The sequence below is a fragment of the Peromyscus eremicus genome, chromosome 8a (genome assembly GCF_949786415.1).
Source record: "Peromyscus eremicus chromosome 8a, PerEre_H2_v1, whole genome shotgun sequence".
Lineage (NCBI taxonomy): Eukaryota > Metazoa > Chordata > Mammalia > Rodentia > Cricetidae > Peromyscus > Peromyscus eremicus.
Genome location: NC_081423.1, coordinates 58,677,955 through 58,700,768, shown reverse-complemented (window position 1 = coordinate 58,700,768; position 22,814 = coordinate 58,677,955). Strand labels below are relative to the sequence as shown.

Genomic DNA, 22,814 nt, shown 5'->3' with positions numbered 1-22,814 from the left:
AATACGTAAAGGTACTTGCCACACAAGCCTGGTGACCTGAATTCCATCAAGTTGTCCTCTGATCCCCCCCATCATGGGTGTGTATACAAGCATGAGTGTGAGTGTGTGCACGTGGAGGTCAGGAGACAGCTTGAGGGAGTCCTTTCCTTCTACCACATAGCTAGCAGAGATCAAACTCAGGTTGTCTGGCTTGGTGGTAAGTGTCTTTAGTCACTGAGCCATCTTGCTGGCCCAAGAAACTTAAAGTGTGTGTGTGTGTGTGTGTGTGTGTGTATGAGAGTTTTACCTACAGGCATGTATGTGTACCATGGGTAGTACCCATGGCAGCCAAACCCAGGTCTTCTGCAAGAGCAGTAAGTGGTCTTAAGCCCTGAGTCATTTCTTCAGCCCCATTGGCCCAGAGAACTCTTTTTTTTTTTTTAAGATTTATTTATTTATTTAGTATACAGTATTCTGCCTACATGTGTCCCTGCAGGCCAGAAGAGGGCACCAGATCTCATTACAAGTGGTTGTGAGCCACCATGTGGTTGCTGGGAATTGAACTCAGGACCTCTGGAAGAGTAGTTTGTGCTCTTAACCACTGAGCCATCTCTCCAGCCCCGGCCCAGAGAACTCTTAACACTGACTTTAGAAATAGCCATGTCAGGAAACTTAGTGAGACCCAGTGTTACCCTGGGCAGTCCAGTGGTACACACCTTTAATCCCAGCACCCAGGAGGCAGAAGCGGGTGGATCTCTGTGAGTTCCAGGCCAGCCTGGTCTACAGCATGAGTTCCAGGCCAGTCAGAGCTACACAGAGACCCTGTCTTGACAAACTAAAAACTAACAGAACAAACTGTTACCAGGTATGGTGGTGCACACCTTTAATCCCAGTACTTGGGAGGCAGAGGCAGGTAGATCGCTGTGAATTCTAGGCCTACCTAGACAACACAGTGAGACCCTGTCTCAAAAAGGAAAACAAACAATAATAAGAGTGTTGGGCATGTAGTTCAGTGGCAGAGTACTTGTCTAGCACGTGGGAGGCCTTGGGCTTAGCCAGCAGTACCATAAAAACAATAACAACAATAAAACAAACGATGCACACCAGAGAGAACTCCTTCTGAGCCAAGCTGGGTAACTAACATTCCCTAGTCCTTTAACGTTTACCAGTCACTTCTGCACCCCGAAGTCTTTTAGGGAGCCCCTACCTTGCTAAGTACTTGGCTTCGATCAGCAATGTCTATATATATAGCTTCCACATGTTTCCATGTCTCAGGCTCCAGTTTATGCACCTGCAAGAAAACAGGAGACCACTTGTTATGCACGTGCAGTTCTGTTAGAGACAAGCATCCTTACCTGAAACAAGGACAGCTAGAAACAGATCTTCCCACGCCATTGGTGGGATATTCCTACTAGTAAAGAATTACTCAAGGGTTAAACATCTACAATCTGAAAATCCAAAACGATCCCAAATCTAAAACATGGCATAGTGAGCTGCCATGAGGCCACAAACAGAAAATTTCACACCTGATCTCATATGGTGGGCTATGGTTAAATGTAAGCAGGCTAAAGTGTCATGTAAAATACCTTCAAACTGTGTATATAAAGTATATATAAAACACAAATGATTTGTTTATTTTCAGGTCCCTCCCCCAATATATCTTGTTACTTGCATACATCCCAAATCTAAAGTCTGAAAGCATTTCAGATAGGCACTACTTGAGCTTACAGTTGGTACAGAGTTATTCAAATGTGCCAGAGATTGGACAGCAACGGGATCTGTCTTTAGACTCAGTTCACTTCAGCAGGCTCCACCGAATACCTGCACTGTTCCCACTGTACCCTGGGAGAGGACTCAATACCCCTGGATTTGCTGCCTTTTCACAAATTCAATGTACAAAAGGTTACAATAAAGAATAACATTTCCGCTGGGCGGCGGTGGCACACGCCTTTAATCCCAGCACTTGGGAGGAAGAGCCAGGAGGATCTCTGTGAGTTTGAGGCCAACCTGGGCTACAGAGCGAAATCCAAGACAGGCACCAAAACTACACAGAGAAACTCTAGCTCATCCCTGACCCCAACCTCAACTCTAGTAACGGACAATACAGTCTGTGTGCAGATTTTTCTTTAATACCAACAATAGCATATATATATATATATACATATATATATATGGGTTCATAGATGCTCTTCTTAGCTTTATTTCATTTTTATTCATATGTATGTGTGTGTCTGTGTGTCTGCAATGTGGGTGTGTGTGTGGGAGCCGTCAGGGGCCAGAAGAGGGTGTTGGATCCCTCAACTGGAGACACAGATGTTGTAAGCTACCCAGTGTGAGTACTTTGAACTGAACTCAGGTCCTGTGGAAGAGCAGTAAGAGCTCTTAACCAGGGGCTGGAGAGATAGCTCAGTGGTTAAGAGCACTAAATGCTCTTCCAGAGGACCTGAGTTCAGTTCCCAGCACCCACACGGCAGCTGAAAACTGTATGTAATGCCAGTTCCAGGGAACTCAAAACCCATGGCAAAACACTAATGCACATTTGAAAAAAAAAAAAAAAAAAAAAAAAGAGTTCTTAACCACAGAGCCATCTCTGCAGCCCATAGCTCATCTTTTCTTTCTTCTTTTCAGACAAGGTCTTGCTCTGTAGCCCTGGCTGTCCTGGAACTCAATCTGTAGACCAGGCTGGCCTCAAACTCAGAGATCTGCCTGGCTCTGCCTCCCGAGTGCTAGGACTAAAGGTGTGTGCCACCGCCGCGCGGCTTTTTTAATTTCTTTTTCAAATCCCCCCACCCCCACCCCCACCCCGGTTTTTCGAGACAGGGTTTCTCTGTGTAGCTTTGCGCCTTTCCTGGAACTCACTTGGTAGCCCAGGCTGGCCTCGAACTCACAGAGATACGCCTGGCTCTGCCTCCCGAGTGCTGGGATTAAAGGCGTGCGCCACCACCGCCCGGCTCAAATTTTTTAACATGCTCGATCCCTAACTCCTATTACCACCCTTTGCATCCTCCCACCCAACTTTGAGATTATTTCTTCTTCTTTCCTCATCCCATGCAGTTTGTGGACTACTACTGGGAGTGGGGCCTGCTTGCCCTACTGTCTGGTCAGCCTACCAGGGGGTCACATCTTTAAAGAAAACCGGCCGGGCAGGGGTGTCTCAAAAAAAAGAAAAAAAGAAGAGAAAACTGACTCTATGTGATGGCTGTTCTTGGTTGTCAACTTGATTACATCTGGAATTAACTAACCCCAATGGCTGGGTACACCTGTGAGGGATTTTCTTTAATTAAATCAAATGAAGTGGGCAGGCCCTCCGTTAATCTGGACCACACCTTCAACGGCAGACTATCCAAAGGACATGAAGGAAGCACTTGCCCTTTGCCTGTCTGCCCTCTTTCTCACTGGCAATTAGAGTGAAAGTCTCCTCCTTCACCGCATTAGAGCCTACTTCTTCAGGATTCCGATGGACACTGACGACCAGCTAAGTCATCCAGCCTTGTGGACTGAACAACTCCTGGATGCTTAGATCTTCGTTTGGTAGACAGCCATTATTGGACTGGCTGGACCACGGCTGTAAGCCGTCTAATAAACTCCTTCCCCTTTTTTTCCTCTCTCTCGATTCCGTCAGTCCTGTTCCTCTAGAGAACCCTGACTAACAACATGCTCTCACTTTCTCAGTAGCAATCAAATGCCAATAGCTCCTCAGTTAGTGGAGAGATGGGTTTGTCTGTTTGCTCACTATTGAGACATGAGACCAGAACCATGTAAGCCCTGACTGACCTGGAAATCTCTCTGAGGACCAGGCTGGCCTCAAATTCAGAGAGTTGCCTGCCTCTGCTTCCTGTGTGCTAGAATTAAAGGCATGTGCCATCATGCCTTGCTAGGATTTCTCTGTACAGCCCTGGCTGTCTTGGAATTGACTCTGTAGACCAGGCTGGCCTTGAACTCACATAGCTATGCCCGCCTCTGCCTCCCGAGTGCCAATATTAAAGGCATGGGCCACCACTGCCTGGCTTCCCTCAGCTTTCTAATGGTTGCACAGTATGTCACTGTTTGGCTGCACAATTTATTGGTGTCCCACTGATAGGGTCTTTCATTGTTTGGGATTTGTGCTGAATCTCCTTGTATACGTTGTTTCACATGTGAAAAAACAGTCTCACACATGTCTAGGTGTAGAATTGTAAGTTGAAAAAAGCAGGAATATACTTTAAATTTGGAAAAGTATTGCAATTATAATTTATTTATTTATTTGGCTTTTCGAGACAGGGTTTCTCTCTGTAACAGCCCTGGCTGTCCTGGAACTTGCTTTGTAGAGCAGGCTGGCCTCTGCCTCCTGAGTGCTGGGATTTAAGTGCTGGCACAATTATGATGTTTTAAAGACATCGTTCCTGGGTATTGGAAACTGCATTTTAGACCAATCCCAGCTCTACAGGAAAGCCCAGCAAAGAATCTTAGAGATGACATTTTGCAAATCAATGACAGGAAACTGCACTGTAGGGCAGTCTGGAGAAGCCTTCCTAGCCAGGCAGAAGAGAAGCACAGAGAGGACCCCGAGGCAGGAGGCAGAGGTTACAGGGTGGAGAGATCTGCCAAGGGCCTGGAGCCCTGAGGCTCGAGAGGTGATACTTACATTCTCCTGGGTGCCAAGATCCGGCTTGTGCCAGGTTTCAATTTTAATCAGAAAGTCTTCTTTCATGTACTCATTCTGGAAGAGGGAACAAATACCTAAGGTCGGAGCTGGAGGGTCACACAGCCTGAAGTCCTGGGTGGTCCCAGAACTAGGTCTGCCTCACACAGATGAGCACCCCAAGTTTACAGAGGAAGAAAATGGAGTTTGAAATCTTAGGTGACTTGGCCGAGGCCACAGAGCTATCGCACATTGAGGCCCAAAGCCCCTCCTTGTCTGAGTTTAGAATTCAGTATTTAACCAGTCTTCCATACTACTTCATGCACAGAATGCAAATGTACCCAGCAGCCCACAAAGTCTCTGGCTGAGGAAAGTCTTCATGCTGGCCCCTTTCTCTACATCAAGCCCTTTGTTGAGGCCAGCCCTCTACACAGATTTTGTCCCCTCCCTTGGTGCTTTTCAAAAACTGTAACACCTGTTTAAAAAACATTTAATCAAAGGAGCTACATGAAGGAGGAGAAGAGCCCCTTGTCCCCTGGCAGGGATTAGTTCTGCAGCAGGGACAAGCATTTGGCAGATTGTGCTGAAGAGTGAGAGCTTGGAGGATAAGGGGCTGGTTCTGGAAGAGCAAGCTTGGTGATGTCACAATGTTACCAGTGGTCAGTGCTCACTGGAGTCAGCAGATGCCCAAATGGGACAGGAATGTCACGTTCAGGCTGGCTGAACTGAGACGTCTGTACAGCCCTGGGTAGGCATGACCATAGGGAACAATGGAGAGCCTCGATTCATTCTGTACCTCAGAGACCCAGAGTCAGGTCTGACCTGGTAAAGCCACCATGAGTCAATGCATTGACTGGCAAGATCCTCATTAGGACTGAAACGCTTGAGCCCCGACACCCCCAGCATCACCGGAGGGGAACGAGCGAACAGCCAGAACATCTAGTGCAGGTATACCTTTATTTCTCCTTTTCTTACATGTCATCTAGAACTCCAATCCTCCTACCCCAACCCCTGCCAGAAATACTTACTGTAATAACTGCTCCGAGGCAAGGACATGGAAGAAAGAAAGGAAGAAGATTAATGAGGAGACCATGAAGAGCAAAGACTTCTCCACCCCCATGGCTTCCTCCATACTGACCTCTAGCCCCAGCTTGCATTAGGAAAGCCTCAGTGCATCAACCCTCCTTCCCCCAAATTCATTCCAAGTCCCAAGGGACCAAATCTGGGATTTAATTAAGATGACGCCTATATGGGCTTCTTCGGATTCTCTGATAGAACAAGGAAAGGGTGGTCTCTGATCAGCTGACGCCCTGAGGCCCAATCAATCTCCCATGAGAGCATCACTTGGGTGCCCCCACCCCCGGGGGACACAGAGCAGGGTCTTCCCAGCCAGGCTGTCTTTTTGACGGTGGCCTCCTTCCTCACACTGTAACCAAACCTCGAATGCTCTATGCTCCTGCCACTGTAATGGGATCCCTCGGAAAGCACAGGTCAATTATTTATCAGAGAAAATGACTGCAGCTTCCATGTCACTGGGGAAGAGCCCAGCTCTCCTCCTGACAGCAGCTCAGTTCATTTTGTACCCTACCCTGTGTGCGATCCCAGTTTCTGGTAATGCATACTGCTGTTTTTGGAGTATACAGAGGGCCAACAAACTCCATCACCCCAAAAACAAACAAAGAGGTAAAACTAACACTCGTGCCATGGAATTGGGAAGCTGACAGCATAAGGGCTATAAATTACCTTGTGCACAAACAGCCCAAGATTGTCAGGAATTTCCCCGAGCCCAACCAAAGACACTGGAAGCACCAGATTAGGATTAAACTAGCAACTCCTCTATTAGCACCTTGAGAAAGTCACTGGGGACAACAGAAATAATGGGTACAAATATGCATCCAAAGATGCCAGTCTGGCAGAGACTCTCATATTGTCACAGAGACAGTAGCTTCAGGCTGACCTGGTGTGATGACCCTGGGCATTAAGCTTCTCCTACCAGCTACCATATTTGGACTCCACATTCTCTAAGACATCCTCTCCTAGTCTGGCCTCTGTGGAAAACAAGAATCTGCTCCCTTGACTAAGCTGACTGACTGCACCATCACACTGTGTTTTCCTACTTTAATTTCATTTCTATGTGGAAGATTCACAAGGAAAGAACGTCCTGATCAGCAAATAGTGTCTAGTTTGACCCATAATTCTGTATTTCACTACCACTGCAGAGTCTGATGTTTGAGGTTTTTATATGTTAGTATGTGAGCCACTGAGAAACAGATCCACCAAATTCTGAAAAAATTGGGTTTCTAAACCCAGGAGGGTGAGGACCCTGCTCTCAGCCTTTAGTATCAACTCAGGTGACTAACTTCCCTCTAATCCTATCCAATCTCCCTTCCCTCCCAAATGTCTCTGTATCCAAATCAACTACACAGGAAAATGGGGTTTTCCCAATAAGACTAATAATGCATCTTATGTTAGAGGGATTTTTTGAGACAGGGTCTTGCTATGTACCCCAGGCTAGCCTTGAAGTTGTGATCCTCCTGACTCATCTTCCTGAATGCTGAGTTACAAATATTTACTACCATGTCCAGTTTCTTTTTTTTTTCTTTTCTTTTTTTTTTTTTTTTTTTTTTTTAAGATTTATTTATTATGTATACAGCATGCATGACTACAAGCCAGAAGAGGGCACCAGATCCCATTACAGATGGTTGTGAGCCACCATATGGTTGCTGGGAATTGAACTCAGGACCTCTGGAAGAATAGCGAGTGCTCTTAACCTCTGAGCCATCTCTCCAGGCCCCATGTCCAGTTTCTTAATGTGATATTTTAAAAGCCTGACTTAGTGGTACCGTCTGCTACTGAGGGAGAAGACAAGGGAACATATTTCTCCTCTTCCCATTTTCATTTATCAGCCTGACCTATGGGCTTCAGGAGAAGAGATGGATATAAAGTAAGAGAACTTGATGACGATGGAGCACACTAAATCCATTTTCACTGCTCCCAGAATAAGGCTGGAGCCATCCCAAAGGCAGGGGGTGAGGTGACTCCACACTCCTTTCTCCACCTCTCCTCAAACTTAGACGTACTGAGGACAAACTAAAATGCTGGTGCTCGTATTCTCTGTCCCGCTGGCCTCCAGGGAGGATCAGAAGGAACCCCCTCATCTGTTCTATCTCGTATTTTAAAAGAGGAGGTACCGAGATGAATAGGTCTAGGAGTCGACGTGTTCATCCGTATTGAGTGGATCCCATTAAGAAGCTGGCACTACTAAGAAAGTACCTCCCCCACCCCCACTTCTCTTCATGGGGATTTATTCTTTCGTTTGTCAAGGATGGATGTGTGAACTAACGTTACTGTGTAGGAAACTGCCATGCCAGATGCAGCACATTCTCCCAAGAGTTACAGAGCGGACAATGGCATCCCTCAGTTAGCACAAGGTATGTACCCAGAAACCCAGGCTACGTCTGCATCAAGCTGACTAAGATTCTTACCACGCATGCTCAACAGGACTATCAGACATCAAGGAAAGTCACCTTTGTCCCTGTGCCAGACACACCCTGCCATATTCCACTTTTTTTTCCTTCTTAATTTACTGTGCTGGATCAGATCCAGGGCCTTGGGCTAGAGTAAGCACTTTACCAGTTAACTACACCCCCAAACTTGATCTGGACTTTCGGGGGTGGTTTACAGGGTAGGGATGGGGATGTGAAAGGACTGGGGTTAAAACAGAGTCTTTCTACATAGACCAGGCTGGTCTTAAACTTGCAGAAATCCAGCTGTCTGTCTCCCAGGTGCTAGGATTACAGGATTGTGCCACCATTACCTGGCTCTTGTACACTGCTTTTTAAAATCATGGTGCTACAGGCCTATTATTCAAGCACTTGGAAGGTTTGAAGCAAGGAGGATCAGGAGGAGTTCAAGGCCAGTCCCAAACTCTTCTAAGACCAGCCGGGGCTACTTAAGACCACCTTTCAAACACACACACACACACACACACACCTCTAATTCTAAGCATGTAACAGTTTCCTGTCCAGTGCATATAGCGTAGTAAAATTTGCATTTTCAGCTACAACCATGAAACTGTCCACAGCCTACGGACCACCATTGATTGTGTATCTCCTGATAAAAGGTCCTTGAACTTATATAGGGCCATGAAAGACTGGAGTGCCCAATGACTTCGGTTACTCCAAAGTCCACAAGATAAGGACACACCAGGGTCACATAAGGATTACATGCTTATCAGATACAATCTAGAGAATGAACAGAAAACATCCAGGGAAGCAGTACCGGTGAGCAGAGGCCGGCAGGACCAGAACCAGACAGCCTGTGCCCACAATGGAAAGCTGGCAGGAGGAAAGAACACTGACCTTGGAGGCGGCTTCAGTGGACATTTAGGGTTCCCTGGCATGTGAATCAGTGCCAGCATAATCTAAGAAATCTACTCCTAAGCCAGGGGTCATGAGTCACACCTGTAGCCTCACACAAGAGGACTGCTACAAGTTTAAGGCTAACTGGGGCTATACAGCAAGTTTTAGGCTGCTGAGCTACAGGCTGAGACCCTTTCTGAGGAAGGAAGGAGGCAGAGGGAGAGAGTTGAGGGGAGCTATCTCTAGATAGTCCCTCAGACCTCAGAGTCTCGGAAAGCTGGGTCCATGCTACTCAGAAGGAATCCCAGAATGTGTTCTAGAATAGAAAGTATCTCTACAGAGGCTCCAATCTTTCCTTCCTTTCTAAAACTGAACCAGAGATGATCCTACCCCCCTGCTACATAGTGAATTTCCTATGTTGACCAGGCTGGCCTCAAATTCACAAAGATCCAACTGCCTCTGCATCTTAAGTGCTGGGATTAAAGGCGTGCGTCACCAAGTTCAATGTGTCTCCCAAATATTTCTGATCTGTAGTTTATAAAATTCATGGATGCAATGCCCACAGACACTATTGGCCAGCTATACATTCACATGGTAGGATATTATGCTATTATAAATATTAAGAAACAACAGGGGAGCCTGCATGGGACCAAACTAGGCCCTCTGCATGTGGGTGACAGTTGTGTGGCTTGGTCTGTCTTGGGGCCCCTGGCAATGGGACTAGGATTATCCCTGGTGCATGAACTGGCTTTCTGGAGCCCATTCCCTATGGTGGGACACCTTGCTCAGCATTGATGCAGCGGGGAGGGACTTGGTTCTGCCTCAACTTTGTTGACTCCCCATGGGAGGTCTTACCCTCTCTGAGGAGGGGATGGAAGACCAGGGAGAGGGGGGCAGAACTGTGGCTGGTATGTAAAATGAAATAAAATTTAAAATTAAAAAAAAATAGAAACAATAGGGTGCTGGAGAGATCGCTCAGTGGTTCAGAGCACTCGATGCTATTTCAGGGGAACTGGATTCAGTTCCCAGCACCCACAAGGCAGCTCACAATCACGTGTGACCCTAGTTCTGGGTGATCCAATGCCCTCTTCTAGCTCTGTAGGTGCCAGGAATGGACATGGTGCAAATACATACATACAGGCAAAACAACATACACATTAAAAAATTAAAAATAATTTTTTAAAAATTAGCAATTTTTTTTGCCAGGTAGGGTGGCGCACACCTTTAATCCCAGCACTTGGGAGGTAGAGGAAAGTAGATCTCTGAGTTTGAGGACAGCCTGATCTACAGAATGAGTTCCAGAGCCAAGGCTACACAGAAAGACCCTGTCTTAAAAAGCAAAAACAAACAGACAAAAAAATCAAAATTGTCAAACTAACCCCAAATGAGAGGAGTTTGTTCTGTGCTGTCTCTGGCTATGACTATCAACTCAGCTAAGTAGTACGGATAACACCAACACACGTTCCCGAGCCTTAGGGAGGCCCCCCCAATCCCTCCACTAGCTTATTCTGAAAAGTAAACACAAACCCTGACTCACCCACCTCCAGCTCCTTGTCCACTTCTGCCCACCTCGGGCCCAAATCTCAGCTCTGGGCAGCTCTGTACTCACCGGTTCTGCAGTAAGGGTAGGCATTCCAGGCTTTCTCATGTATATTCAGGGCTCCTTCTGGGGCCAGCATTCGAACAAACGTGGGTACTTTGCTGTAGTGAGAAAAGAGGTGATGAACGAAAATGGAGGCAAGAGAAAGCCGATAAGTTTGCACAGCAGTCCTCGGCCCACAGCTCCTGCTTTTTCAGTGTCTAAAGCTGATATGCACATTTCCCTGAGAGAAGCAGGCTACTGTGTGGAAGAAGCCACCTGGCAGAGCCTGACACGTCGGCTTGACAGGCTACAGATAGCACCAACACCTGCCCCACCACTCACCATGAACAAGAGCTTTTGAGACCCTGGGCTGCCGGCTGCCATTTTTCAGACATTTCTTTCTCATTACAGTCATCCAGAGCCCACTGGGAATCAGTACACCCAGGGTTCGACTGCACTCAGACTTGGGTCTCCCGCTGGTGGGGCCAGCCGACTAGCTTAGAACGCGGGTTCCATGGGATGAGAAGACGGCTAAGTCAGTATCTCCCTGCGTCTGGAGCCCCAGCACCCACATAAAAAGCTGGCTGTAATAGCACTGGTGACCCCAGTGTTTGGGGCTGGGGACAGAGAAGGACTCATAAAGACCACTGGACAGCCAGTCTAACCCATTAGTTCATTTAGAGACCCCACCTCAAAAGTGAGTCGGGGCTGGGAGTGGTGGCGCACTCCTTGAACTACAGCACTCAGGAGGCAGAGGCAGGGGAGTTTGAGGCCAGCCTGGTCTACAGAGTTAGTTTCAGGACACTCAGGGCTACATCTTTTAGGTGATAGAGGAAGGCACCCAATATTGACCTCTGACCTTCACCTGCACACACACGTAGTAATTATGATATCAAACCAGCTGGTCTATTTCCCCAAGTTCTCAGGGAACAGGGCGGCCTCGTAGTCACCTGCCTCCCAGGATAAGTATTTTCTTCTCCCTCCCGCTTCTCCCCTGCCCCCTCAGTTTTGCCTCTGTCTCTTCCCCTTCCACAGAGTCTCATGTATCCTACACTGGCCTCAATCTTCCAAGCCTTCTGCCTCTACTTGCCAATGTTAGCATTACGAGCCCATAATGGCACACTCAGTTTATGTGGTGCCAGGTATCAAACCCAGGGCCTTGATCATGCTAGGCAAGCATTTGGCCAACTAAGTGACATACACAGCCCTTCTTTCAAAATAAACAAACGAAAAGTCTCCCTCTGTAGGCCAAGTATGCAGAGTGGTTTCTGGCAACTTGACACAAACCCAGACCTATCTGGTTAGAGGGACTCTTGATTAAGAAAATGCCTCCAAAAGACTGGCCTGTAGGCAAGTGTAGACATTTTTCTTGATTGATGGCTGATGTCAGAGGGCTCAGCTCAACGTGCGTGGTGCCATCCCTGGGCAGGTGGTCTTAGATGGTATAAGAAAGCAGTCTGAGCAAGCCAGTAAACATCCTTCCTCCATGGCCTCTACTTCAGGGGCTACCTCCAGGTCCTTGTCTTGAGGTCCTGCCCTGACTTCTCTTGATGCAGACTATAATCTATGAGGTGAAATAAACCCTTTCCTCTCCAGGTTGCTTTTGGCCACGGTGTTTATCACAGAAAACAAAACAAACAAAATCAAACCCTACCTAGGATCCAGGCTACCCTTGAACTCACTATGTAACCAAGGCCGACCTTAAACTTAGATGCCTTTGTCTTTTCTTTTTTGTTTTTGTTTTGTTTTTTGTGACAGGGTTTCTCTGTGTAACCTTGGCTGTCCTGAAAATCACTCTGTAGACCAGGCTGGCCTCCAATTCACAGAGATCCGTCTGCCTCTGTCTAGTCAGTGTTGAGATTACAGGTGTGCACCACCACACCTGGATAATAATATTTTCTTCTATTCAATTTTTCCACTGTTTTTAAAAGGTTTATTTATCGCCGGGTGGTGGTGGCACATGCCTTTAATCCCAGCACTTGGGAGGCAGAGGCAGGTGGATCTTTGTGAGTTCGAGGCCAGCCTGGTCTACAGAGTGAGATCCAGGAAAGGCGCAAACCTACACAGAGAAACCCTGTCTCGAAACCCCCCCCCCCCAAAAAAAAAGGTTTATTTATCACCTTTATGTGTATTAGTGTTTTCCTTACATTATTTCTGTGCTCCATGTACGCCCGCCCAGGCCATAAGAGGGCTTCAGACCCACTAGAACTCGAGTTACAGATGCTGTGAGCCACCATGTGGGTGCTGGGAAACAAACCCAAGTCCTCTGCAAGGGCAGCCAGTGTCGTCAGCCCCTGACCATCTCCTCAGCCCCTGACCATCTCCTCAGCCCCTGACCATCTCCTCAGCCCCTTCTATTCCATCTTCCTCTCATGTCACAGAACAACATGTATGGTATGTTCCTAGTTTTCTCTAAGTACATAAATTCGTTCCTTAGTTCCTCTCTCTCTCTCTCTCTCTCTCTCTCTCTCTCTCTCTGTGTGTGTGTGTGTGTGTGTGTGTGTGTGTGTGTGTGTGTTACTGGGATCGGTCTCACATATGCTAGGCAAGTACCCAAGCACTGAGCTACATCTGCAGCCCCACCTTTCTTAGCTTTTAGAGGGGAGCTTACATAATCTTCAATAGGATCTAGCAAATTCATCACCTTTATTCATGCCTCAAGCCTAAGGGAGAGGGCTAGCCCCACAGCAGACAAGACTCCGAGGCCCCAGAGCAAACCTCTGTGAGTCTTTACACACCAATCCACACTCATCTAGGTAACAGTTCTGTGTGCCAGGCACTGGATCCACAGGAAGCAAATGGTCCAGAGGCAGACTAATGACAGTCCTGAAAGACTGCGCTCTAATAGGGTGAGCACGGGGCTCTCAGGGGAAGGGCACTGCAAAAGCATGGTGAGGGAGGCACAGGACTCGAGACTGGCTCCTCAGGCCAGTCAGAACCCATGAACACATGGTGCAGGGGGTGTGCAGGATGTCAAGAAACAGGACGGGAGTGAGGCAGAAAAAGCTGGAAGAGAGGAGTTACTGCAGGTCTAGGGGCGGAGTCACATGAGCTTAGAAATAAGTGAGGCAGCTGCACTTCATCCCCAGGACAAAGGGAGGCTTTACATCTACAGCTTTCAAGAAGGCAGCACAGTTCCTCCAGACAAAATGTTCACCACACAGAGAACTGGAAGGCGAGAGAAGAGCTGGAAGCTGCAGGAGCAACTGACGCCAGAGAAAATGGAAAGCAATGTGGATCTTAGAGATGTTAAGGGGATGGATGAGGGATCAGAACCTCATTCCAGAAAGGCTTTCCTTCCAGGAATTCTCCCATCTTACTGTTCACTTTACTGTGTCCAGCTTTTACATGGGTTCTGGAATTTGAACTCAAGTCACAGGCCTGTATGAAAAGCTCTTTATGTGTATGCATGCATATCTGTGTGGGTATGTACATGTGGGTGCAGGTGTCCACGGTGGCCAGAAGACATTGGATTGTCTAGAGCTTGAGTCATAGGCAGTTGTGAGCTACCTGATGTGGGTGCTGGGCACCCAACTCAGGTATTCTGCAAGAGTAGCACGTGCTCTTAACTGCTGAGCCATCTCTCCAGCCCTACTGAGTTGTTTTTTGTTTTTGTTTTTGTTTTTCGAGACAGGGTTTCTCTGTGTAGCTTTGGCGCCTTTTCTGGAACTCACTTGGTAGCCCAGGCTGGCCTCAAACTCACAGAGATCCGCCTGCCTCTGCCTCCCGGTGCTGAGATTAAAGGCGTACGCCACTGCTGCTGCCGCCGCCGCCGCTGCCGCTGCCACCACCACCGCCACCGCCGCCGCCGCCGCCGCCACCACCACCACCACCACCACCACCACCACCACCGCCTGGCTCTGAGTCATTTCTTAAACAGTCTGTCTGGTTGACTTCCATTCAAGTTGGTAAATGCTCACAGATGGTTTCAAGGCCATTTGGGTCATGGTTTGCTATAAAATTGTTTAGATTGGGATTCAGCAAATATGTGTGGTTTACTATAAATTCCAGTACACAAGTGTGTTCCAAAGTTATTTGAAAATATTGGGGAAAAAAAAATTGCCGGGCGGTGGTGGCGCACGCCTTTAATCTTAGCACTCAGGAGGCAGAGCCAGGCGGATCTCTGTGAGTTTGAGGCCAGCCTGGTCTACAGAGCGAGATCCAGGACAGACACCAAAACTACATGGAGAAACCCTGTCTCAAAAAAACAAAAAACAAACAAACAAACAAAAATCTTTCAATAATTTAAAAGGGGAGGGGTGGCTAGAGAGGTAGCTCAGAAGAAGCAATTGCTGCTCTTCACGAAGACTCAAGTTTGGTTCCTAAAAATAATAGGGTATCTGAGCATGATGGCACACACCTTTAATCCCAGCACTCAGGAGGCAGAGGCAGGTGGATCTCTGAGTTCAAGGCCAGCCTGGTCTACAGAATAAGTTCTAGGCCAGCCACTGAGATATTTTTGTCATCTTTTAAAAAATATTTAAATATTGACTAGAATGGCTCAGTGGATAAAGGTACTTGCTACCAAGCCTGATGCTCTTTGTTCAAGCCCCAGACCTGTGTACTGGAAAGGAGAAAAACAAGTCCTGAAAGTTCTCCTCTGACCTCAACACACATGTAGTACACTCCAGAACACACACACACACACACACACACACACACACACACACACACACACATAAATGTAAAAAACAGTGGTAAGGAGCTGGAGAGATGGCCCAATGATTAGGAAACATTGTTTTTGTAGTGGACCTGAGTTTGGTTCTCAGCATCCTCATCAGAAACCCACAAGAGCCAGTAACTCCAGCTCCTCCAGGGGATCCAAACCTTTCTTCTGGCCTCTACAGGTATCTGCATTCATATACACATAATTCAAATGAAATAAATCTTAAAATGCCGTAGCTAGGCATAGTGGTATATACCTTTAATCCCAGCACTTAGGAGGCAGAAGCAGGTGGATCTCTGTGAGTTCGAGGCTACCCTGGTCTACAAAGCGAGTTCCAGGAAAGGCACAAAGCTACACAGAGAAACCCTGTCTTGAAAAACCAAAAAAAAAAAAAGAAAAAAAAGAAAAAAGAAAAAAAAAGAAAATAAGAGAGAGAGAAAGGTACTAAACTTTTTCTGGCATCTGATTCTTTTTTTTTTTTTTAAGATTTATTTATTTATTATGTATACAGCATGTATGACTTTAGGCCAGAAGAGGGCACCAGATCTCATTACAGGTGGTTGTGAGCTACCATGTGGTTGCTGGGAATTGAACTCAGGACCTCTGGAAGAGCAGCCAGTGCTCTTAACCTCTGAGCCATCTCTCCAGCCCCTCTGGCATCTGATTCTATAAAATTAGAATTTAAATACTATCTGACCTAACAACTACACTTTTTACTGCATTTACTACAGATTTATAAATATATCAAAAGAAATATGCAGAAGTAGTTCTGCAGGAGTCTTATGCATCTGGAAATTACTATAAACTATATCTCAGGAAAGGGCTGCTCAAACAGCGTGCACACTTGTACAACAAACTCTGAGCTGTACCTTCTTAATTATGTTACTTATTCATCGGGAGGTTTTTGGTTTCTTTGTTTTTGTTGGTGCTTGTTTTGTTTGTTTTTTAGACATTTTGTAGCCTAGACTGATCTGGAACTAGTTACATAGTTTTAACTGGCCTCACACTTACCATCCTCCTGTCTCAGCTTCCCAGGTGCTGAGATTCTGAGCAAGCACTATCATGCCCGGTTCTTTTGCATGCTTTGAAAGAACAAGGTGCCGGGCGGTGGTGGTGCACGCCTTCAATCCCAGCACTCGGGAGGCAGAGGCAGGCGGATCTCTGTGAGTTCGAGGCCAGCCTGGTCTACAGAGTGAGTTCCAGAAAAGGCGCCAAAGCTACACAGAGAAACCCTGTCTCGAAAAAACCAAAAAAAGAAAAAAAGAATAAGGCAAGAGAATTGGGGAGAGAGCTAAGGGGCTGAGCATAGCCGTTAAGTGAGGCTCTGGGCTGAACCCCCAGCAACCAATCAGGCAGGAAATGCTGTGAAAGGCAGCTATGATATGAGAGATAACTACAGAGGAAAGAACAGGGTGTATAGTATGGTATGATCAACACCTAATAGAGGAAATCAGTGCCTGTTTATACATACTCCACACATACTCCTGTACTCAGGACAAGGAAGGGCCCACAAGATGCCAAAACAGCTCAAAGTAGCTTCTAAGGACTGGGAGCATGATCGGACTGGAGCTACTTTTTTTTTTAATAACAAAAGAAATCTTTAAGTAAACAAAGAAGTACCACCCATAACCAATCTGAGAGATGAAGCAACTTGGGCTGCCAGTAACCTGGAGTCACTCCCAATTAGCCAATACCACCACTGTCAAGGTAGGCCATGTTCCCGCCCAGCCACCTGGGGCACCTACCTCTGTAAGTGGTAGATCTTGTGTGTGTACTGGCCTTTCTCGCCGTCATCCTTCTCATACGGCTCATTCACCAGGACCTCCACACCTTCCCCACCACCAGTTTCATTTTTACTGGCTTCAGCCACAGAATACAGCTGCCCCACTTGATACTAAAAAACCAGAGAGACAGACATTATTTGCAACAGTTACACAGGAACCAACTGCCACTGTAGTCCAGGACCTCCACCTGCGGGCTCACAGTGGTCCTTGTCAAAAATCTCTGCAAAGGAATGGAGAGCTGCACCATGGCATCTCTCACTTTTTACTTTTGCTTCCTTCTACCACTTCTTTTTTCCCCCAGTGCTAAGGATTGAACCCAGGGCCTCGAGCATGCTAGGCTGCTCAGTAAGTGCGCAACCACTGTGCCATCTCCTCAACCCTGTTTGGTTTTCCCGCATCAACCTCTCAAGGAGCTGGGACTGCAGACTCTCCTTTAACCATCAGAAGTATTCAACTTCATCTTCCCACTTTTACAAACCATGAGTTTGAAGAGAACAGAGACTATACTTAATCTCACAGCACCATCCAGAAAACATTACAGAGTCCAAGGTCTCTTTTGGCCTGGACCCAGCTCTGGTATCAGACCCCAAAACAGGATCTCAGACAGTTGCTAAAAATCTCTCATCTCACTTACTTAAACAGACCCTAAAGCTAAGCATAGCATCTCATCCTTGTAAGCACTCAGGAGGCTGGGGCAGGAGGCCTGCCGAGAGTATGATGCAGCCTGGGCTACAGCGAGTTCCAGGTTATCTCTGGCTACAGTGTGAGACCCTGTATCAAAAAAACAAAACAAAACAAAACAGCCAGGTGGTGGTGGTGGCACATGCCTTTAATTCCAGCACTTGGGAGGCAGAAGCACGCAGATCCTTGAGTTTGAGGCCAGCCTGGTCTATAGAGAGTTCCAGGATAGCCAGGGCTACATAAGAGAAACCCTGTCTCCAAAAACAAATAAAAAGCAAAACGAAACCCAAAAGTAACAAGAAAAATTAATACATAAATGATCAGAAACCAAGACTCTGACTTCCTGTCCAAGAAAGCCGTCCAGTGTAGCCCACAACCTCTAGCAAAAACTGCTTTTTCTCCTGTGTGGCTTTTCCTCAGCCTGTGGGGCCCTCAAAACCTCACAAACAAGACATCTCCAGATTTCCCCATTCCCGGCAGGTCAAAGCCATGCTCCTGCTTCCTGAATTACAGATCCCTCCCCAAGGCTCAGCTGGCTTCGTGCCCCTCTGCCTTGGCAGTTGCTAGATGGCAAAAGCGTGGTTTTCCTTTATTTGGGTCACATGTCACCCTATCAAGTCACCGGCCTTCTCTGACCCCTTGGGAGGCTTGGTGTGGACAGATGACTTAGCAGCCGTGTCCGGGCCTACTCACCTCCTGGTCCTAAGAGAAGTTATCTGGAGACAGAAAACATGGAAGACTCTGGGCACGGTGGCCTGTAATCTCAGAGGAGACAGAGGAGGTGGATCTCTGTGAGTTCAAGGCCAGCCTAGTCAACATAACAAGTTCTAGGACAGTCACAGCTAAACAGTGAGATCATGTTTCAAAAACAAAATAAATAAGTAACAAGAAAGAAAGAAAAGGAGCAGAGCAGAGAAAATGAGCTGTGACAGAGCAGGAAAGCACATTACTCCAAAAGATGCATCTTCCTTGTGTTCGCCAAGGGCAAGAGGCCAAAGAAAAGACAGACAGAACGCCATTACCCCACCTGCTGGGTGGACATAGAGCTTTCCTTGTCCTCTACACCCTCCCTGAACTCCTGGTGCCCCCAGGGATAAGACTAGGGGGGTTCTCTCCCTCAGATTAAAATCAAGTGGCTGCAGCTCTGGCCTCCACCACCGACCCCGCTGTGAGGCACTGCTGTGAGGCACTGTGCAGGCCACGGAAGGAAGCGCCAGGTCTGCTCGTCACCTGGAAGCCCTCTCACCTCAGCTCCCTAAGCACTGCAAGGAAACTTCTGAGTGACATCTAGAGGGGAAGGCACAGTTCGCTGCTTACCACAAAGCCTAAAACGCCCAGCACAGAATGCCAAGAAAAGGCCCAGGTAAGTGATCAAGGCTCGGCTAATCCCATCAAGAGGAGCATCTGAGACAGTGAGCCAGTTACCTAGATCTTGCTAACCCTGAGCAATACGAGTGCTGCTTTGGGGGCTCATGGAACCCCACGCTAGCCCCTGTGCCTTTCCAGTCCTATCACCTGCTAAGACACACTTGAAACCCACATCAAGTGGGTCCCGGTTTGGCTGAGCCAGACTTCCTCATAGGAAGCTGCAGGAGCTCTGCTCTGGAGAGTAAGGACACCGAATGACTGACTCAGCAAATCCTAAAGGGCAGGCTGGGGAGAGGGCCTGGAGACAGGACTAGCTGCAGCTTGTAGTGGTGCTCCTTGAGGGAGGGGCCCGGGGCTGGCAGAGACCTTGGTCTTCAGGGATTCCCTTCAGCTGCAGGAAATCACAGGGCGGGCCCTAAGAGGATCAGTCTGCGTGCTGGCCTCTTCCCCTTTAATCTCTCTTGATATGCTGATCCTTTAATCCCAACGAGACAAGTGAGGCAGTTTGTTAATCCAAAGAGGTAAAGAAGACAGATCTTCACGTCACAAGGTTCCCTCTGGCTGGTCCTGGGAGGCTGCCAGACTCAAGATTGGTGGCAGTAAGGGTGGGGATCAGACCACAAGATCTGACACAGAGCCTCAGGAAGACCACGATTCCAACTTCCTTAGGCTGAAAACCATGTTACCTTGTCCTAGAGAGTTGTCCCTCTTCCCATAGACTAAGTCACTCTAAAGTAAACCAGAGAGTCTACACTGGGTAATCAGTGAGTAGGAACCGTGGGAGAGGAAATGTGGAGCAAAACCACTGAATGACACACATAATAAAAGCACATACAGTTAGGCTCAGGTGGCCCACACCCGGAATCCCAGCACACACGGGGCTGTGCAAAGGGGACTACCATAAATTTAAGGCCACCTTGGGCCACATACTGACCACCAGGCTAGCCAAGAATATACAGTAAGACTTTGTCTCAAAAAAAAAAAAAAAAAAAAAAGAAAAGCAGCACTCTGTTGACCCGCCCATACAGCCCTGTCAGGCCAGGTTCATAGAGGAATGATGCCATGCATCTGCCTGTCCACACAAGGTGGGCCAGGAACCGCTGGTGGACACACCCATATCGAACAGTGCTTTCTTGTCTGCTACAGGATGCCTGGAAACCTGAGGTAGTGTTACATACACTAAAGGCTCTCACCAAACAAGCTAATTCTGCCCCCAAATATCGATTCAGGTCATCAGGACGACCATAAAGCTATGACCTTCTCCTTTCCCTTTTTCCTCCCCAAATCAGAAGCTCCAAGGGACTCAAGTCTCCAATATAGGAAGTGAATCTACCAGTCACATGATGCTAGGCCGTTCTCATGGGAACGGTGAGTCAGAAAGGGGTTACTGACAGAGACACTGTTCCTTCTTCACTCTCCCCATTCTAGAATTTTCTAATCGTCTGGAACGAAGGTTCAAGCTACCAAAGGAGCAGCGTCACCCCTGCAGCCCTGCTGCTTTCCTGTCAATGCCTTCTTGCTAAGAGCAGGCTGACCAGCACCACACAGACAGACAGACAGACTCTGAACCAGCATGCACTTCCCAAGCTTGGGTCAGGCTTTGGTGAGGCTCTGTCTCACCACTTCCTCCATGCTGCAAAAACAACACAAGCTAAAATCTGCCAGCCGAGGGTGTTCTCGAGGTGGGCATTTCCCCATCCTTCCAACCGTGGGGCCACCAGGAGAGGTCAGAGCGGCAGAGGGGTGCTCCCAGATGACTCTAGCCCCCTGTTCTGCAGTACTCTCACAGTCTCAGCCTTTGGCCCATCAGAGACTCCCTGCAAACTGATCCATCGTACCTGAAATCCCACAAGAAGTCAGTCCCACATTCCTGAGGGACTTTCTGATTGATCCTGTACAGCAGTGAGACAGCCACTGGACCGCCTAAGTTTCAAGGTAAGGGACACAGAGGCCTTCTCTTAGGAAACCATGTTACATGCCCTTTTTGTTTGTTTTTCTGTGTAGCCTTGGCTGTCCTGGATCTCACGCTGTAGACCAGGCTGACCTTGAACTCACAAAGATCTGCCTGCCTCTGCCTCCTGAGTGCTGGGATTAAAGTCATGTGCCACCACCACACAGACTTTTTTTTTTCACTTTAGAATAGGTTCTCACTATGTAGCCCTGGCTAGACTGATCTACATAACTCCTGTGTAGATCAAGATGACCTTGAACTCACTTAATATTTTTTAATATTGACAGCAAGGCCCTCAGAGGAAGTGGGTTGACTCTCCCAAAGCTAATACCCAGGCACCTAGTTTTATCTCAGGTGGTTCCACGTATCACAGCATCTATCTAACTATATTTTTTCCCTTAGATTCCTCAACGCATGTATGTGTGTCTGTCTGTCCATCTCTTCCCTCCTCCCCACTATTTGTTATTGTTTTATTTGTTTTTCTTTTTCTTTCTCAAAACAGGGTTTCTCTGTGTAGCCCTGGCTGTCCTAGAACTCACTTTGTAGACCAGGCTGGCCTTGAATTCAGAGATCGCCTGCCTCTGACTCCTGAGTACTAAGATTAAACTTAGGCACCACACCTGGCTTTTCTTTCCTGTTTCTTTTTTTTGTTTTGTTTTGTTTTTTGAGACAGAGTTTCTCTGTGTATTGCTGTCTGTCCTAGAACTCACTCTGTAGATTAGGCTGGCCTCAAACTCAATGTTCTGCCTGCTGAGTGCTGGTATTAAAGGCGTGCGTCACCACTGCCCAGCTTCTATTTTTTAATTAATTAATTTTATTTTGAGATGGAATCTTGCTATATATGCTCAAGCTAGCCTCAAATTCTTTGTTAATTCTTCTGCCATTGGCACCCAAATGTCTCTTTTATTTCTCAGACCATGTTCAAGTTCACATCTGTCCCTCTTTCCCAGATCTCCGCAGCCTTTCTGAAGGACTCAGTACCCCACTGGAGACAATCCTCTCCGAGACCAATGCACGGGCATCACTCATGGGGGTGATTTGTCTCATCTAAATGCTCCCACAGGGCTGGAGAGATGGTTCAGTGGTTAAGAGCACTTTCACCCCATTAGAGGACCTGTGCTTGATTGTAAGCACTTACAATGGGCAACTCACAGCCGCCTGTGACTCTGACCCCACATATATTACATACACATACACACAAAGAGAGACACACACAAAAGCAAATGTTTAAAGAATGCTCCAGGCTCTGCTAGCCTGCTTTCATTTCTTGGAGGTCCGGCTTCTGTGTGGAGCGCAGGAGTTTCCTACGGGTCTTACAGGAAAAAGAGAGGGTACCAACAACTGGGGGTTCAGGCTGGCCTTCGTTCACTGGAAGCTGGGGTGGAACTGTGGATTCAGGAGAAAGTCGAGAACAAGCTTGGCCAGGCAGGGAGAAGAGGAAGTTGGGAGGAAGGGTGGGACACGGGAGCCTCCATGACAGCTCTGCTATCCAAGAGACAGGTCTGAGTCAGCAGGGCCTGTGGACTTTCTTGTGGCAACTAGTGCTGCCAGCTCCACACGCACGGGCCGTCAGACCCAGGAACCATAAAAGGACGGAGGACAAGCCAAGCCCATTTGTCGTCTTCTGCCCGCCGTAAAAGGAGGTTTCGGTGCCTCGGTCTTTCCAGCAGCCACCTCCATGGCTGGGGACTCAAGACACTCCTGGCCTTGCTGGTTTGCTTCCTAGCCAGAGAGCACCATCAACCAGAAAGCACGGTCCTCAGCCTGGTCATGGAGGTCCCACACACCACACACTGCAGCTCATCAATCCCATGTCCTACA

The 22,814-nt window shown here is 47.6% G+C and overlaps 1 protein-coding gene and 1 long non-coding RNA gene across 2 annotated transcripts in view; one reads left to right on the top strand and one right to left on the bottom strand.

The window, feature by feature from the left end:
- The window catches only part of Pitpna (phosphatidylinositol transfer protein alpha), a 44,173-nt gene that overhangs the window by 15,877 nt on the left and 5,482 nt on the right, over positions 1 to 22,814 (bottom strand). The window contains exons 3-7 of the mRNA XM_059271211.1: positions 16,955 to 17,103; positions 10,571 to 10,662; positions 5,629 to 5,636; positions 4,604 to 4,678; positions 1,187 to 1,270 (exon numbers count right to left, since the gene is read on the bottom strand). Of these exons, the coding sequence (XP_059127194.1) occupies positions 1,187 to 1,270; positions 4,604 to 4,678; positions 5,629 to 5,636; positions 10,571 to 10,662; positions 16,955 to 17,103 (408 nt within the window). The remainder of the gene's footprint in view (positions 1 to 1,186; positions 1,271 to 4,603; positions 4,679 to 5,628; positions 5,637 to 10,570; positions 10,663 to 16,954; positions 17,104 to 22,814) is intronic.
- Positions 5,256 to 21,155, top strand: LOC131917411 (uncharacterized). The gene is made up of 3 exons (XR_009380669.1): positions 5,256 to 5,548; positions 18,796 to 19,037; positions 20,471 to 21,155. It is a non-coding gene; the product is annotated as an uncharacterized LOC131917411 (long non-coding RNA).